Genomic DNA, 18,727 nt, shown 5'->3' with positions numbered 1-18,727 from the left:
CCTACCCACCTCTGGCTGGAGCTTGTTTCTTCTCTCTGCAACACACCATTTTCCTGTTTGGCCTGGCCAACTGCGTGTCCTTCAGACTCACTACTTACAGTCCCAGTCTCTTCCTCTGGGAAGCCCTCCAGATCCCACTCCTCCTGGCCACACCTCCTGGGGGCTGCTTCTCTGTGCTCAGAACACCTCCTGACACGTGGTGGGGGCAGTTACCCTGCTCTCTGACACTCTCCAAGCCCCTTGAACGCAGACTTTTCCCAGTTCACCCCGATCCCCTGGAGCAAGAAGACTAAAGCATTAACAGTTCCATAAATACTCTTTCTGCACAGCGCCCGTGTCGCACCTGCGTGCCCCGGTTATGGCTCTGCCAGGCCCCCCTCCCTCTCTCTGCGCCTCTAGATTCTGCCCTTCCTAAAACTCAGCTCCCTGTTGCCTCTCTTCAGAGCAGGTCTCCGGACAGCCCTGCAAGAAACGCACCCTTTTCCCCTCTGAACACTCACGGTGCTGGATACGGGGCGTGCTTCTGTGATTTCTCGCTTTCTTTTTTTATATTCTTATTATTCATGCCAGTCTCTTGTGGATGGGATCCCTAGTTCTAGCATCTCTGTGTGCCTAGCCATTAGCCTAGAACCTTCTGGGTGGGCACGTGGCAACGTGGGCAGAGACCCTTACTGCAAGTTTCCTGTGGCTGCTGGAACAAATGAGCACAAACTCGGTGATGTGAAACAACACGGCTTTATTGTCTTCTGTTTCTGGAGGCCAGACCTCTGAGGTCCATCTCAGCAGGCTCAAGTCCGGATGTCTACAGGGCCGACTCCTTCCAGAGGCTTAAGGGGAGAATCCATCTCTGTCCCTTTTCCGGCCCTTAAGGGGTGCCAGCAGCCAGCCCCTGGCTCTGGGCTCCTGCGGTCCCTCCAGCCTCCTGCTTCTGCGGTCGCATGGCCTTCTCAGATGCTCACATGGCCACTTCTCTTATAAGGACCTTTGTGGAGACACTGGACTCACTCAGATAATCCAGGATCAACTCCCCATCTTGGGACCCTTACCTTAATCACACCCACAGAGAAAAACATGCAACAGTTTCCAGGGATGAGGTCCTGCCCATTGCTGCGGGGGGCCAGAGGGCAGGGTGTGCTCCATCCGGAGCCCACGACAACAGCATCTATCATGTCCAGAATTACTGAAAAGGAAGCCACGCTTCATGGCTCCCTGCTGTTTTTCTTCTGCCAGAAATGTGGGAGAACATCCGTCCTGTGCGGCAAGGACCCCAGACTAAGACTCCGAGGGGTACACTGCTGGTAGAGCTCCCAGACCTTGGTCCGGAAAAGCCGGCCCACGAAGACGTAAATGACGGGGTTCAGGCAGCTGTTGGTGAAGGCGAAGAAGTTGGCATACTGCAGGCCCAGGTCGATGAAATCCTCCCAGAAGCAGCCCCAGACCGCCCGCACCTGGTAGAGGAATTCCAGGAAGGCGAAGAAGTGGTAGGGGGTCCAGCACACCAGGAAGGCGGCCACCAGCGTGAGGATGAGGGCCGTGCTCTTGCCGCCCGCGGGGCCCCCGCAGCGCGTCCCCGGGACCTCCGCCCGCCCGCGCAGGGAGGTCAGGATGTGGGCGTTGAAGAAGACGATGGCGGCCAGCGGCAGCAGGAAGCCCAGCACGTTCAGCTCCACCATCCTCGCCCAGGGCCAGGCCCCGCCGGGCGGCAGCAGCACGCAGGCGTGGGAGTTGTTCAGCTCCGGCACGGCTTGGACGGAGCGGAACAGGAAGGTGGGCACGCTCAGGAGGCCGCCCAGCGCCCAGATGAGCAGGCAGGTGACCTTGGCCCGTCGCCGCTGCCGCCGCCACCGGCTGGCCATGGGGTGCACCAGCACGCGGTAGCGGTCCCAGCTGATGGCCACCACCAGGAAGATGCTGATGAACAGATTGGCCTTGATGACGCCATTGACCAGGCGGCAGAGGGGGCTGCCGAAGGGCCAGCGGAACTGGTGCGCGATGTTCTCCGCCCAGAAGGGCAAGCCCAGGACGAACACCAGGTCAGAGGCGGCCAGGTTGGCCAGGTAGATCTCGGCCACGCTCAGGCGCCGCCGCGGGAGGAGGAAGACGGACAGCACGAAGAGGTTCCCCAGCAGGCTGCAGACGCAGATGATGACGATGAACGGGGGGAGCGCGCCGTAGAGCAGGGCCCAGGCTTCCCGCGCGCCATCGCACGACGTGGCATTGGGCGCCGAGAGCTGGCTCCGGTTCAGCAACAGGGACTCCAGCAGGCTCCGGGACGCCATCCACCGGGACCTGCACCGAAGGGCATGCAGAGTTAGCGGGAGGCCGCCCCTGGCAACCCGCCCCCAGGTTTGGGAAATAAGGTGCTATTGGCGCGTGGCCACACCTGCTCCTTTGTGTGTTGTCCAAGGCTGCTTTTGTGTGGCAGCCACAGGGCTGCGTGGCTGGCACAACTGGGAATACTCGCCGTCTGGTCCCCTTGAGGAGATGTTTGCCGACCCCTGGCATAAAGGAAAGGACAGGGGCTTTGACACCCCAGTCCGAACCCTGCTGCAACCTCTCGGTGTGGGCTACTGAGACCCCTGACTTTTATTTTTCCTTTTTGGAAGTCGGAGCCAATCGTATCCCTCTTGTGGGGCTGTGGCGAGGACCGGCGTTTGGATCTGTGGAGCGCTTGGCGAGGTCACCTGGTCCAGAGGAAGCACCCAGTGGAAGGTGCTGATTCGTCTTATTAACAACCACAGTAGTGGGGTGCCTGGGTGGCTCAGTCGGTTTGGCTCAGGTCATGATCTCAGGGTCCCGGGATCGAGCCCCACATCAGGCTCCCTGCTCCGCGGGGAGTCTGCTTCTCTCTCTGACCTTCTCCCCTCTCATGCTGTCTCTTATTCTCTCTCTCAAATAAATAAATAAATAAAATCTTAAAAAAAAAAAAAAAAAAGAAAGAGTAGCCATTCACACCGAGGAAATGATCTCTATCTCCAGGCACCATTCGAAGACGTTCACGTTTAAATATTTTTTTGTTTAATTTTCCCAGCAGCTCTGTGGGGGCTGGGTCCTTGTCCCCTCCATGCAATGGTTCAGAAACCGGAGCCCTGGGGGGCTGATCTCTCCTTCGTGGTCACACAGACCTCGACCATCTGACCCCAGAGCCTGGGCCTCTGTCTACATGATCCTGCTGCACGTTTTGTCCCCACTTGGTAGACGAGGGAGCCAGGCTCCGTTGTTAACAGCCTGTCCTGGGAGACCTCAGTCTGTGCTGTCCCCTAGCCACACAGCTGGCCTGCCTCCCGCGTGCCGACGCTGTTCCAGGGGAAGAGAGATGTGGTGGGAAGGAAGCGGACTATGCCTCCCAGCCCTCTGGAACCCCATGGAAAGAAGGGACGGCGTCCTGTACTTGTGGGCTGAGATTCTTCCACTGGGCAATGCCTCACAGCATCTAACAGAAGATACTGTGTAAGAGAGAATCAATCTTGGAAGAGTCTTGGCTGGGTGACCTTGGACAACCACTTGGTGTCTCTGAGCCCGACTTTCCTTATCTGAGGAGGTGATGACCGTCAAGTTTTGACACTGTTGGTAACTCACACACTGGGCCATTCACACCAAAGCACAATTCACCAGTTCCTCCATGCAATTATCTACTGAACTAGTATTTATTGAGCACCAGCTGTATACCTCGTGCTGTTCTAGGTATTTTGGACACGGCAGTGAATCAAACCGGTAAAAACTCCTTGCCCTCGGGGGGCTTCTAGCCTAGTGGGAGGAGAGAGCCCCAACACTGAACAGACTAAGTAAATGTGTTGGCTGGGGAGTGGTGGCAAGGGGGAATGATAAGATGGAATCAGCGTCTAGATTTATATTGGAAGTAGTACCACCGTGATTTTCAATCAGATGCAGGCTGTGAGAAAGGAAGGATCAGATGTCGTCAAGAAATATGAGGTTGTCCTCAACTGAAATGGAGGTCACAGACTGCAGATGGAGCAGGATTTTTTGAGTGTGGGGGGGAGATCAGGGGTTCATTCTTGGACATGTCAAGGTTGCGATGTCTACTGGCCCCCAAGTGGGGATTTCTAGGGTTCACCTAGATAGTCAAGTCTGGTTTTCAGGGACAAGGTCTGATACTGTGATTACCTAGATGGTGTTTAAAGCCACACGACTGGATGAAATCACCAAGGGAGAGTGTAGACAGAGAAGAGAACAAGGTACCTGGTCACCAGAAGGCAGGTGAATGGGACACACAGGGAATCATTGGTTGGGGGGCTGTGGAGTACCTGAAGCGCTCGGGAGCCCTGACCCAGAGCGTGCGGAAGAGTCAGGATACTCTTGTTCTGTCAGTTCCTGCAAGGCATAAATCCACAACTAAATACTTCCTTGGTTATTCAGAAATACTTGTTTGTTTTTTTTTGATTCTTTTAAAAGTAGGCTCCACGCCCAGCGTGGGGCTCAAACTCATAGCCCTGAGATGGAGTTGCATGCTCTACCGACTGAGCCAGCCAGGCGGCCCCTGGAAATACTTCTAAATTTTGCAATATGCCCTTTCTGGCAGTGATGAGCTCAGAATTACAAGCCGTGGAGACTAAAGTAGCGAGCTTCTGTTTCTCAAGGAAGCTGTGGTGACTGTGCAGGTTGCACAGAATGTTTGCTGATGTTGACATCACTGTGGGGCTGCAGCAATTTCGCTGAACCCAAGAATACCTGAGACACAAAAGCTGCCATTTTAGAAGTTCATGTTTTTAAAAGATCTGCCCTAAGACACCGATCTCACCCGTGGAAGCATGGCTTTTCAACTTAGACCAAGCAACTGTTCTGCAAATTAATTCAGTTGATTTTTGGTTCTGGTTTTCTCCTAGACAAATTTCTGGAAGCTCAGTCTGACCAAACAGAACAAAGGACTTTTGGGGAATTCTATTCTAAATTTAGTTTAGATTGTTTATGTTGGAACTAGAATTATATTTTTGTGATGGTAATGCAAAGACAGATTATCCTGAGCATGGTGTCATGGTAACAGTTACATTCTTACTAAATAAAAGACCAAAGAAACAGAAATGTACACACTGGGCGCCTGGGTGGTGCAGTGGGTTAAGCCGCTGCCTTCGGCTCAGGTCACGATCTCAGGGTCCTGGGATCGAGTCCCACATCAGGCTCTCTGTTCAGCAGGGAGCCTGCTTCCTCCTCTCTCTCTCTGCCTACTTGTGATCTCTCTCTGTCAAATAAATAAATAAAATCTTAAAAAAAAAAAAGAAATGTACACACTATTTATAATTACTTGCAAGTAAGTTTCGATATTCTACCAATTGAAATGGAGATGATTGCTGACAAAATTAAGAAAACCACAGCTTTTTTAGTGCAGTTGATGGTGAATTAAAAAAAAAAAGAAAACCTTCGACTTGTATTTCTTTCCTTTGCTACCCATCATCCATCTATTTTATAAGACCTTGAGCCTAAATGCCTGAAAGTGTTACTAGTTGTTTATTAAAGGAGAGCTCTAATTTTTTTTGAATTTTATTTCAAATCAATGGGAGAGCTTTAATCAAGATGTTTAAAGAACAGAGTACTGAAACATCTGCTTTTGCATGTCTAACGATGGAAAAAGAAGCTATTGTGCAGAAAATAAAGGAAATGTATTGTAAAAAGAAAGAAAGGATTAAATCAGAGAGCAAGGGCTCCGTGGCACACAAGATTTAATTTTAAAATTCTGTAGTGAGCTTTGGACTTCCTCAGTTTGTGGGAAGAAACTTTCTGTTGGATAAGTTCATATTCTGTATAGAAATGAGATGAAATTGGGAAAACCTATGATTCATGACATCTAAGCTTGCCAAAGCATTCAAAAATCACAACTACAATTTCTTTGTAGAGTTGCGTCTAGTAAAAGTATTTGTGGAAGAAAGCCACTTTGAATGAAGGCATAAAGGCACCACATGTGAAAATATCTGGGCTAAAGTACTCACATCATTTTATATGCAGAGAGTCGGGCTTGAGAACAGCCCCCCCTTGGCACAACTTGCTCAGTGTGTGTTGGCACCTGAGCACCTGCCCCAGCCCCATTTTCTTAAATAAATATGTTCTAGTCTAAGAGAAGGGTCGACTGAAGGTGCTAATTTACATTTATTAACTGTAACACTTGAAGGCGAAGAGTTCAGCAATTATGTGGAACAATTAAAAATAGTAAGACCAGGCAAGAAGAAAAAGTCATTCTCCAGGAAAATGTCCCGGACACACCCAAGACAGGCACGGATCAGAGCCCACGGATTTGTACCCAGTTTATGCTGCTTACGTCCTTTTTCAGTGTTCAGCTTGGTAACATGAAAACTTATTTTGCCTTCATGTATACGGGTGGATATATATACTTAAAGACATAACTATTTTTAAAAACAATTGTATTACTAAAACTCCTTTCTAACTCCATCACGGTAATATGGCCAAGCTGTTATGGGTTTGTGTGCATATAGAGAGAGTTAAATACATCAATATTTAGAAAATAGCTTTTGCACGAGAACTGCTTCATGAATGCACTGCTGTGATACAGCTATTTGGTTCTTTGAAGCCACCTGATTTGTGGGGCTTCCTTTCAGCGACCGCAGGAAGCTGGTGTGCCTATCAGACTTGATTTCTCAGATGCCCCGGGGCGGGGAGAGGGTCCAGCACCCCGTTGGACTTCATACACATCTACAGAGCTGCGTCCTGAAACTGTCATGGGACCTCACACCATGCCTTCCTGTGCCCTTCTCTGCACTTGGGGACCAAGTTCTACCCACCAAGGAAAACCCGCTCAACAGCTTTGTCTCTGCCCCAGGCCTCCCCGACACTGGGGCTGGAGGGAGACCTGGATGCCCATGTCTGAGCCTTCAGCATCCCCTACACCTGTCAGCTGTGGAGGTTCAAGACTCTGCTGGGCTCTCAGGAACTTGAGCTTGACAGCGGGGCTGCATGAATAGTCAGAGAGTTGTGCCCATGGTACAGATGAACAAACTGAGGCACAGATATGACACCAGGGGCTCTGGAGGTGGAGGAAGGGGCTGTGAGCCCAGAGACACAGGCAACCTCTCAAAGGTGGAAAAAGCAAGGAACGGATTCTCCCCTGGAGCCTCCAGAAAGGACACAGCCCTACCAATACCTTGACTACAGCCCAGTGTGACTGATGTGGAACTCCGAACTTACAGAACTACATGACAGTAAATTTGTGTCGTTTTTAAGCCACGAGGTTTATGTTAATATATTACAGCAGCCAAGGAAATCTCATCCAGGGGGCAAGCCTTCACCCTACCCGGAAAATCAGGGACTGCTTCCCAAGCCACATGCCGAGACCTCTGAAGTCAGCTTGAATCTGATCGGTTCAGCACACGCTGTCCTCTGTCCCACAGTCTGTGTCTGCTCAAGATGGACTTACTGACTTTTTAAGACTTTTTTCCTCCAAGATTTTATTTATTCATTTGACACACACACACACATACACACAGAGCACAAGTAGGGAGAGCAGCAGGCAGATGGAGAGGAAGAAGCAGACTCCCCGCTGAGCAGGGAGCCCGACACAGGGCTCGATCCCAGGCCCCTGGAATCATGACTGAAGCTGAAGGCAGATGCTTAACTGACTGGGCTACCCATGCACCCCAAGACTTATTTATTTATTTGAGAAAGAACATGAGCAGGAGGGGCAGAGGGAGAGGGAGAGAGAGTATCAGGCAGACCCTGTGCTGAGTATAGAGGGTAACATGGGGCTCCATCCCAGGACCCTGAGATCATGATCATGACCTGAGCTAAACCCAGAGTTGGAGGCTCAACAGACTATACCATGCAGGTGCCCAAGCTAGGCTTATTTCTAAAGGGTTTGTCTTTGCCACCTGCTATCTGTGTTTATAGCAAGTTGGACAGAAAGAAGAGACCTTCCTTCACCACTTCTTAGTTGTAGCTCTGATATTTGCCTGGCATATAGTAGGTGCTCAGTAAACAGCACTATCGACATAGTAATATTTGATCTTATTTGTTAAAAACTTAGAGATGACCAGGCAGGTCTACCAGAGAAGATGGGTCTATAATTTCTATGTGCCACTTTCTGAGTTCTCTGTACATTTTAACATTGACATTGTTACTCGGGAGACTACTGTCTTCCACAAGGAGGGCTTCTTGGAATTCATTCCAGTTCCAACAGTGAGGTGGTAATAAAGGCATTTGAAATACAGACACAGAGATTAAAGAATCACAGCTCAGTCAAATAACAAGATGCTATTGTCAAGCCACAAATAACCTAGCCAGTTATTGGCCTTCTGAAATCTGGTAAGCCATCCTGGGGAGGTCTGTCTGATTTTTATCCATCAGAATTTGTAAATGGAAGCTGGTCAGAGCCCACACAGAACACTTGGGAGGCTGTATCCAGCCTCTACATATTTCCTGTGGCCTTGAAATAAAGAAAGAGCTTCTGGAAACTTCCCAGGCTAGTCCAGACACTCTCTTCCTTTTCCTCTGGAAAAGCAACTCAACCTGGAATATAGTCTCTTAAACGGATTTAGAATTAGGATTCCTTCCTTCCTTTCTTTCTTTCTCTCTTTTTTAAAAAAATATTTTATTTATTTATCTGACACAGAGAGATTAGAACTCACAAGCAGAGGAAGCAACAGAGGGAGAGGGAGAAGCAGGCTCCCCACTGAAGGGACCCCGATGTTGGGCTCGATCCCAGCACCCTGGGATCACGACCGGAGTCTTTGGCAGTGCTCAACCAACTGAGCCACTCAGGTACCCTAGAATTAAGTTTCAAAAAAACACACACTTAAAGAAAGCCAAAAATTCTGCTAATACTTAGTTATAAAGGGAAGCTTTTTTTTTTTTTTAAGATTTTATTTATTTATTTGACAGAGAGAGAGAGAGAGATCACAAGTAGGCAGAGCAGCAGGCAGAGAGAGAGGGGGAAACAGGCTCCCTGCTGAGCAGAGAGCCTGATGTGGGGCTCGATCCCAAGACCCTGAGATCATGACCTGACATGAAGGCAGAGGCTTAAACCCTCTGAGCCACCCAGGCGCCCCAGTTTGTTTTTTTCTAAGAGACGTGGCTCTCCTCTTACATCTCGCTCTCACAAGAGGGGGAATAAAAAGGTGGTGATTTACTTACCCAGGAAAGGAAAGAGTTCACAGCTTCAGCTGACTTTCCCAATGACGAGAGCAGCCCTCAGAGGTATGTTCTGCACTGAGAAGCCTCGTGGAAATGCTGCGGCCTTGAATTATATAACCTCCTCTCCGATGAGGTCACTGGAGGGATTGCCGAAAAGAGTGAGTCTTTCAAAGGAAGAAGCAAGCTGAGGTTTAAAAGGAGAACTGCTCTGCATTTGGGGGGCTGGCAGGAATTCTGCTCCCACACCTCCTCACATTGGCGACATCTGGGGAAGCCCGGACAGCCCAGGAGTGCTGTGTTGGCCAACATGCACTTAAAATGCATCCTGGCCTCCTTCTGAGCCCCCGTGAGCCTCCGTGGACACTGAGTGATAACAGCTCCATTGACCACGGGGTCCTTCCTGCCCGAGGTTTTGCAACAGCTTTCCTTAAATGCCTCCTTCTGAATTTCGGCCCTGAAGGATCCATGGCCAAGAACCCGTTAGTGTGGAGCCCACTAAACAAACAGTGAGCTAGGAAAAATTTGACTCAGGCGGGGTCCGGAGTTGAGTAAGAGCAGATGCACTTTCCCTAATCTTCCTGGGCGGCTCCGAGGCCCATTCTTCAATGCACATTGCATCTGTCAACTTGAACTACTCAAGACCTCGTGTTCAGTCCGTAAGACATGTCTGGCTTTCTTTGAGAGTCAAGTTTCAGAGCCTTTAACTGCAGTGCTCCTTATCCGCCCTCTTAGAAAATTAAGACATTTCTGAGTCCTTCCCTAAACGCAGGAGAACGCATCCATGTCAGGGCTTAAATTCTGGCTTCTGGAAAGGGGATCCCCGAATCTCAGGGTCCCAGCCCTCCACATTCCTTAGTCTGCCTCTTGGGTGCTCCATGTCCCCTTGGGACGTTACCTTGAACCCAGCCTCTCTGGAGCAGAACATGTCCCCTTTGTCTTCAGAATCTGGTCTTCTCTCTTTCCTTTGTCTGTACTGACACCTCGGTGGGGACAATATGCACTTTAGAATTTTCTAGCAGTTTTCTAATATGCTAGACGTATTAAAGTCATGGGAGCAGAAGACAAAGAAGAAGATGATTCCAAGATTCAGTAGCCTCTGGAGTTTATCTTTGGGAAGGCCGCCTCCCATCAGGGGAGACTTGGGACTATTTTATTTTTTTTAAATTTTTTAAATTTTTAGTAACGTGGGTGTTAGGTGAGTGTTGGACATTGTTTGGGGGAGATTTTCATCAGAGAGAGGCTCCAAGTCCCATTTCTTCCTGATTAGTGATGAGGATTGGGGTCTCCCCAGAGAAACCCTTTCTGGAAAGCTGCTGCTTTTTTTCTCCCTTCCATATGCGTTTAGACTGGACTGTATCTGCTCTTATGGGATGCCTTCCTGTCCAGGCCCTGAGATCAGGTCTCAGGGTCCGACCCTGGCCCTGCACACGTGGGGGCAGGGGGTGGCCCATGAGGACAAGGGGACGGTGTGTGTCCGGGCCCCGTGACTCATTTGCTAGAGGATGACTGAGCTGGGGCTTGGGAGATAACTCCGTGGCAGCCTTGCCAAAGCCATGGGGCCTCGCCCGGGGGTGAGATGGAATGTTCTCTAAAGAAAATGGATGTTCCCACTGTTGCTCACTCCGAGTGGGAAATGGGAAGTGGGTCTTGGGCCCAGGGAGGGGAGAGTCTCCTTCTACTTCTGGGGCAGTGGGGAGAGGGGGCCTGAATTCTGGGAGGCTGAGGACAGGGAGAGTGAACCCCAAACCTGTGGGAAGAGGAGCTCGATTCCCCAGGACTGAAGGCAGGATGAGGGAACCTCCCATCTAGGAAGGGGTACAGACCCCTATAATGTGGAGGATGGGGAAGCCCTGGAGTGGGATGAGGGTCCTCTGTGTCCTGCGGGATGTGGGGGGCACGTGTGGGGAGAACAGGGCAACAAAGAGGCACAAAGAGGTGGCTGGCAGGGTTCCCAGGACTGCCGTCTGCGAACAGAGGACAGCCTGTCTGGCTTGGTGGGACAGGTCCTCCCTCTTGGGGACTGTCCCTGAGGCGAGTGCTGGGACTCTAGGCAGCTGTGTCTCCTGAGCTCCGGGTGAGCTTGGGCTTCGATGCATATTCAGGGAAGGTGGGGTGGAGTTTGAGGGACTTGGGGACTCATGGGTCACAGTCCCCACTGTGACATACACAGTTCTCCAGTCGCTAAACCCCGGAGCCACCCTGTGTCCTCTCCTAGTCACATCGAGCAGCTTCTGCGAGGACATTTCATTGGGAACATCTGTGCAGGTAACTTCTAGAACCCAAGCGTACTCAGGGTTCCTGCTCAGCCACCACAGTCACACGTGCGGTCCCTACTATTAACTCTACTTGCAGACACAGGAAAGAAGCCGAAGCTGGGCACCTTCTGACCTGAACCAAAGGCACATCGAGCTCTCTGTCCCCTCTGTCCAAGCCTTCCTTCTGTCATCAGTGTTAGTCTCTCATGCTGCAGACACGTCTACGACACGGAATTCCCAACAAATCTTGCTTTCTCACTCTCGTCCTTCTGTCAATGCCTGTGTTAGATTGCTATTCCAGAGCACTGGATTTTGTCATTCCAGAGGACTACACCCCAGTCTCTGGGAATTCACAGACTCCACAGTCCTGCTTGTAACACCCAGAGCCACTTCCCGATGCTGGGGCTTCTGATGCGGCCGAGCGATGATTGGCAGGCTCCCTGGTGCTTCCGGACTTGTCTTCCTGTGGGCATTTGCTGGCAATGGCCTCTCCTCCCCAACCTGTCTGCTTTGTGTCCCTCCATCATTCACAGCCCGTTGTAGCCCCTTGCTCCTGGATGAGCGCGGGCCTGTGTGTTCCTCCTTGTATTCTGCAAATACGGAGGGGTTGCCTGCCTGCCTGGTGCCCAGGGAGGGCTGGGTTCAAGGGGACAGAGAGAAGAAGCCTCGGCGTGTCCCTGGGTCTGCTCATGTTCCGGCGGATCCAGCAGGTGGTCAAGCTCACGTTGGCAAGCAAGGGTGTAAACGCCGTTACAGAAGAGCCCAGGGCGGGCACACAGAGGGTGTGGGCAGGGAGTGGCCCAGCTGGAGGCATCTGGGTGGAAGGGAGGTAAAAATACAATCCTCAAGTTTGTTGGTTTCCCAAAGCGCAAACCCCTGGAAACTGACAGTTGCAGGCTTGAGAGGGCCCCAGGCCGCTCTGAGCACTGTGTCGGCCTGAGCTGATGGCCGTTTGGAAGTGAAGAGCTCTGGGCACTTGGCAGAAAGCACTCTGCTGGGCCAGGGGTTCCAAAGACCAGGAAGGTGTAAAAGTAGCCACATTAATCCCTGTGACAGCTTTGCTCTGGGAGAGGCTGTCTCACCTGGATGGGATGGGGAGGGTGGCTCGGCTGACCCTCCTTTGAGGGGAGTCGGGAGAAGCCCCTGAGCTAATACAGCTGGGCCCTAGAGCACACTGGGCCCGGGAGGGTGTGACCGGGGATGCTCAGCCACATTCTGCTTTGTTCTAAAGCCTTAATCGGACCACGTTGTCTCTGCTGGAAATTCTCACTGCTCCTGTCTCAGGCACAGGAATGGACTAAGACTTGTCTGTGACACAGCCTGCCACCTTTTCTGGGTGTCATGGTCATGGTCCCCACCTGATCCTCCATTGACTTTCCTGGTCCCCTTGCTCTATTTTGAACATGCCACATCTCTCCCACCTCAGGGCCTCTGCACTGGTCGTTCCCTGTGCCTGGAGCACACTGCTCTTAGATGGCTCCATGCCTCGGGTCTCCTGTTCCTTATAACCCGCTCCCCTCCCTTATCAGATAGCCCTTCTCTGCAATAACCTCTCCCCTCCTCCCCGGCTTCCCTGTTTGTTATAACCATTATCCTCACCTGGATACCTGGTTTGGTTTTTACTTCTTGTGTCTCCCGCTAGAGCATGAGCTCCACGGGGCAAGGGTTTATCTCTTTTGATTGGAGTCATCGTCCAAACTCTTACAACAGACCTCAATAAATATTTGCTGAATGAATTCACAACCCTATTCATTTCTATATCAGAGTATCCATAGTTTGTCTCTGACTCAACAAGCAGTCCTGAAACCCTTGAGGGCACCGTGTCCCTTGTGGGCACTGGAAAGACACAGATGAACAAATTCCTTTCCATGGCCCCTTGAGGGACTCTGGGTCCCTCTGAGGACAAAGACACACAGTGGCTGCACAGAGTGGAATGCAGAGTGACAGCGAAGAACCAAGGGTCTGTCTGAGGATGAGGACCTAAAGAGTTTAATTCTGCTTGAGGCTGAGTCTGGAAAGAATTATGGTGGAGAGATATTTGAGCTGGGTTTTGAGAGATGAATAGGAGTCAGAAGGCAGGCAAGCTGAAGAAAGCATTGTAGGAGGAAGGCTCCGCATGCATACGTATAAGACATGTTTGTGGAAGGCTTCCTTGGAACGTGGAGCCAGAAAGCCCAGGCTCAAGCCTCAGACCGTGTTTACTCATTCTTTCTGGGTACCACTCAGGCCCTGTGTGGGTGTGTCCCCAAACGCTCTTGCTTTGGTACCACAAAGAGAATTAAACAGTTTCAGATCAGACTGAGGAGTTCTCTGACAACACAGATAGCCCCCTCCATCCCACTACTGGGGAGAGAATGCTGGGGGACCCTGGCTGTCCCAGAGAGCTCCAGACCCAGTTTGTTCATCTGGGAGTGAATGTGCCCTGCCTATTTCGTGAGCTGTTGTGAAGATCAAATAGATCCTTGGAAAAATGTCGATATTGAGTTGATATTGTGTCATATGGACGCTTACAGGGAAGATGAATGCTTATATGTATTCTCCAGTCTTACGACCTTTCTCTGGGGTCAGAAATTGCCCATATGGAAAACCCCTTACATCATTTTTGAATCAACAGAGATGCCTAAATGGTCCGTGTGTACAGCAACAAAAAATGGGGGGCATGAAATCAGATTAGTTTTCCTAGGAAACCAGTAGCACTCGTGTGTCTTTAAGAGAGACGGGATGCTGTAGGCATGTGTCTTTCACATAAATCATGCCAATCCTATGATCAGAAATGCTTCCACAACCTGGGTAGAGGGGAACTGACATGCTGAAGAGAATGTCCACCTTTTCTTGAAGACTTGGGAGCACCTATGGCTGTCCCAGTCCTCATGGTGGCTATGCACATGTGACAGAGACAGATAAGATGAAGACCCATGTGAAAGGCCTAATTGGGGTTCTCCAGTGGGCACTGGGATCAGAGAAGATGCCTCAGAAGAGAGCTAACATTTCAGAGTTACTGGCAAAGATGTTTCTCAGGTCTCTCCAGAGAAACTGAACCAAGAGGATGTCTACCTATTCCTACCTATCTGCCTGTCTATCTGTCTATCATTCTATCATTCTATCTATCTACCTATCATCTATCCATCAAGATGTTTATTTCAGGGAGTTAGTTCACGTGCTTGCAGGGGCTGGCTGGTCAGAACCCACAGGGCAGACCAGAGAACCAGAAACGCAGGCAGGAGCTCATGCTGCAGTCTTGAGACAGAATTTCTTCTTCTCTGGAAACATCAGTGTTTGTTCTGAAGTCCCAGGAGGGCCCACATGAGGCCCACCCCCATTATGGAGGGCCATTTCCTTTACTGAAGTCGGCTGATGGCGGACGTTCACCACATCTACAAATGACCTTCTCGGCAACACCTGGATTCATGTTTGATTGAATAACCGGGTGCTGGAGCCCAGTGAAGCTGATGTTGAAGACTCACTGTCACAGATAGCATTTAGAGCTGTGATTCTGGCTCGGATTAATAAGGGGGTCCGTGTAGATGAGAGGAGGGGTTAGGGTTGAAGCTTGAGGAACCCCAACATTTAAACGTCAGATGGAAAAGGAGATATGGGACAAGGAGAGTAGAAAGAGCAGCCAGTGGAGTACAGGTTCTGTGCCAGTCAAGTCTGGGAGACCCTGGGTTAGACCAAGCCGAGAGGAGCGTGCCTCCTTCCTGCAGGACTTCTCAGGGCCTTTAATACATGTCTGCGCAATGGGCAGCCCCACGAGGAAGATGCAGTAGTTGCAGTTCTGAGACTTATTGGACCAATCGGGAGCTAGGTTTTTGTTTTTGTTCTATTATTTTTTGTTGGTTTGTTTGTTTTTGAGAAACTTTGGGAAAAATCTGCAATAGTAAATAATGACACTGAAATAGCCTGAGGATTAGAAGGTGAGCTCTGCTGTTCTGGGAGAAACTGATAGGAGAACAGGATTGAAGAGCTTTCGGACAGTTGACGGGGTGGGGGTGCCAAGGGGAGAGGACCAGTTTTCGCAATGACAGTCCTGTTCTTCTGTGTGGAGTGCGAAGACAGGGCTCAGGATGCCCCGGAAGGCCATGCGGCCGTCAGGATGCCAGGGTCTCAGAACGTCATCGTCCTCCACGGGGACAAGTGCTTTGGGGAATAATCTGATTCGGAAGCAAGGCCTGGGTCTTCATGTCTTCTCTGGAATTCACGGGGGAGGGGGGCATATCTGGGCTGCGGAGCTCGAATCTCAGCTCCCTCACTGCCGGGTCAGGGGAACTGGAACCTCTTTCTCCACCTCCTCCTGAAGCCTTGGTTCCTTAGTCTGTGAGGGGGGGTCCCTTGTCCAAGTTTGGGGATCAGATGAGCCACGGCGGGGGGGGGGGGGGAACGCCGCTGGCCCCTGGTCAGCAACCGACTGCAGCTGGCCTCATATTGCTTTGCTCTTGCGCAAGGAGGGGTTATGTAAGCCATCCTCCGTCTTGGCCAGGACCCTGGAGAGGAAACAGGCAGACGTGGCTGGCCCACTGAGTGGGCCTTGGAAAGTGACTCAGCATGGAGGGGGCAGCCAGAGGAGCCTCAGCCCTGTCTTGGGTCACCTTGTGGGGCTGTCCATAAACAACCTCCCACTGTGGGGAGATCTGTGCCTGGGCTGCCTGGAAGAGGCCCTGTGGCCTCCTCTTAGCCTGGCCTGAGATGCCTGGAATCAGCCTGTCTTTAGGGTTGAGGGAAATAAGAGGGGAATCAGGGTGGTCCTGGTCCTGGGCCAGTGGGTCTGTGATGCACGTTCTCTTGGGGCTCAGGTTGCCTTCTAACATCTTGGGATCTTGGGAAAGGCCTCAGGATCCTCCTTTTGGGAAACTATCTGAGGTTCTGTATGATGGTCTATCCTACTCTTTCTTAGGGAAACTTCTGTCGCCGGTTAGCTCGTCAGCCCTCAGGAGTCCCAAAGAAAGCCCATGGCGGACTTCCACACTTCTGCACTGCTGGGGGCAGGGGTCTCTGGGCTGTGGCGGGGAGCAGGCCCTCAGAACCAGTAACACAGCTCTAGCCATCTTGGATTGCCGCAGCAAAGCATCACAGCGGGAGTGGGTAAGCAGGGGGCTTAAAACAGTGGAAATTTACTCTCTCACAGTTCAGGAGGCCAGAAGTCCAAGATTGAGGTGTCTGTAGGGCCCATTCCTCCCGGAGGGTCTGAGGAGGAGTCTCTTTAATGCATCTTTCTTGGCTTCTGGAAGTTCCAGGGAATCTTTTTTTTTTTTTTTTTTTTGAATTTTTTAAAAAAATATAATTTCTTTTCAGTGTAACAGAATTCATTGTTTATGCACCACACCCAGTGCTCCATGCAATATGTGTCCTCCATAATAACCACCACCAGGGTCCCCCAACCTCCCACCCCCCGCCCCTTCAAAACCCGCAGATTGTTTTTCAGAGTCCATAGTCTCTCATGGTTTACCTTCCCTTCCAATTTCCCTCAACTCCCTTCTCCTCTCCATCTCCCCATATCCTCTGTGTTATTTCTTATGCTCCACAAATAAGTGAAGCCATATGATAACTGACTGTCTCTGCTTGACTCATTTCACTCAGCATAATCTCCTCCAGACCGGTCCATGTTGATACAAAAGTTGGGGATTCATCCTTTCTGATGGAGCCATAATACTCCATGGTGAATACGGACCACACCTTGCTTATCCATTCGTCCGTTGAAGGGCATCTTGGTTCTTTCCACAGTTTGTGGCCAAAGCCATTGCTGCTATGAACACTGGGGTACAGATGGCCCTTATTTTCACTACATCTGTATCTTTGGGGTAAATACACAGTAGTGCAATTGCAGGGTCACAGGGAAGCTCTATTTTTAATTTCTTGAGGAATCTCCACACTGTTCTCCAAATTGGCTACACCAACGTGCATTCCCACCAACAGAGTAAGAGGGTTACCCTTTCTCCACATCCTCTCCAACACATGTTGTTTCCTGTCTTGCTAATTTTGGCCATTCTAACTGGTGTAAGGTGATATCTCAATGAGGTTTTAATTTGAATCTCCCTGATGGCTACTGATGATGAACATTTTTTCATGTGTCTGATAGCCATTTGTATGTCTTCATTGGAGAAGTGTCTGTTCATGTCTTCTGCCCATTTTTTGACACGATTATCTGTTTTGTGTGTGTTGAGTTTGAGAAGTTCTTTATAGGTCCTGGATATCAGCCTTTTTGTCTGTACTGTCATTTGCAAATATCTTCTCCCATTCCATGGGTTATCTCTTTGTTTTGTTGACTGTTTCCTTTGTTGTGAAGAAGCTTTTGATCTTGATGAAGTCCCAAAAGTTCATTTTCACTTTTGTTTCCCTTGCCTTTGGAGACATATCTTGAGAGAAGTTGCTGTGGCTGATATCGAAGAGGTTATTGCCTATGTTCTCCTCTAGGATTCTGATGGATTTCCAGGGAATCTTTAGTGTTCCTTGGCTTTTGGGAGCTTCACTCCAGTCTCTGCCTACATCTCCTGATGGCCTCTGTGTCCCTGTGTGACTCTTCTCTTCTTATGAGGACTCGTCCCATTGGACATGAGGCCCACCTTGATCCAGTATTACCCCATCCTTATTTAATGATTTAGGTGAAGATCTTATTCCCAAGTAAGTTCATCTTCTGAGGCCCTATGTGGATGTGCACTTGAGGAGGGAGGGAACCCTCTTTAGGCCACCAGAACACTTAGATCTGTCTTACTCTTTCAAAGCACCTGGATCCTTGTTTTATAGACAAGAAAACAGAAACTCAGAGAACTTAACTGGCTTTGTCCAAATTCCCACGGCCAGGAGTGGCAGAGCTGGGCTGGGGACCAGGATCTTGGCTCCAAGCCCAGTGGTCCCTGCCATGTTGGCTCTGCACTTTATAGTTTATGGAACCCTCTTTTCAGAGTCAGTTGCTCTGGGTAAGACAGGCATACTTATTGGGTTATCTGCCCATTTTACAGATGATGAAATGGAAGCCAAAGGCCATGGAGGGGGTGGTTTGCCAAGATCACATGGTGAGTTAGTGGCATGGTAGGGACTCAAGCCCTGGCCTCCAAAGGTCTTCCCCTACAATTAAATATTACATCTCGGTGTAAGCCTGATGAAAGGAGCCAACCATAAAAGGCACATGGTGTGTGATTCTGTCCATATGAAATGTCCAGAAATCGCAAGTCTAGAGATAGAAGGGAGGTTAGTGGCTCCCAACGGTGTGGGGAGGGCAGGATGGGGGATTTCACTTTGCAGTGATGAATGTGTTCTGGAATCAGAGAACAGTGACCATTGCACAGCTGTGAGAATAAACTGAAAGCCACTGGAATGGGTCAACTGTCTGGCCTGTGAATCATAGCTAGTAAAGCTGCTCCAGAGAATGTCTCTGGGTCAGGCGT

General features: G+C 50.3%; 1 protein-coding gene across 7 annotated transcripts in view; it reads right to left on the bottom strand.

The window, feature by feature from the left end:
* Nucleotides 1-719: 719 nt before the first annotated feature.
* BDKRB2 (bradykinin receptor B2) overlaps nucleotides 720-18,727 on the bottom strand; it is a 52,545-nt gene continuing 34,537 nt past the window's right edge. For 2 of the 7 annotated variants that reach the window (XM_059183040.1, XM_059183039.1), the window contains exon 3: nucleotides 720-2,289. In XM_059183040.1, the coding sequence (XP_059039023.1) occupies nucleotides 1,200-2,289 (1,090 nt within the window). In that variant the 3' untranslated portion in view covers nucleotides 720-1,199. Of the gene's footprint in view, nucleotides 2,290-4,200; nucleotides 4,222-4,265; nucleotides 4,333-9,093; nucleotides 12,163-18,727 lie in introns of those variants that run through there. The other 5 variants (XM_059183043.1, XM_059183045.1, XM_059183042.1 and 2 more) reach the window with 5 other exon arrangements.

This window comes from Mustela lutreola, chromosome 7 (genome assembly GCF_030435805.1).
Source record: "Mustela lutreola isolate mMusLut2 chromosome 7, mMusLut2.pri, whole genome shotgun sequence".
In the NCBI taxonomy this organism is placed as follows: Eukaryota; Metazoa; Chordata; class Mammalia; order Carnivora; family Mustelidae; genus Mustela; species Mustela lutreola.
This window is presented reverse-complemented; position numbering and strand designations above follow the sequence as displayed.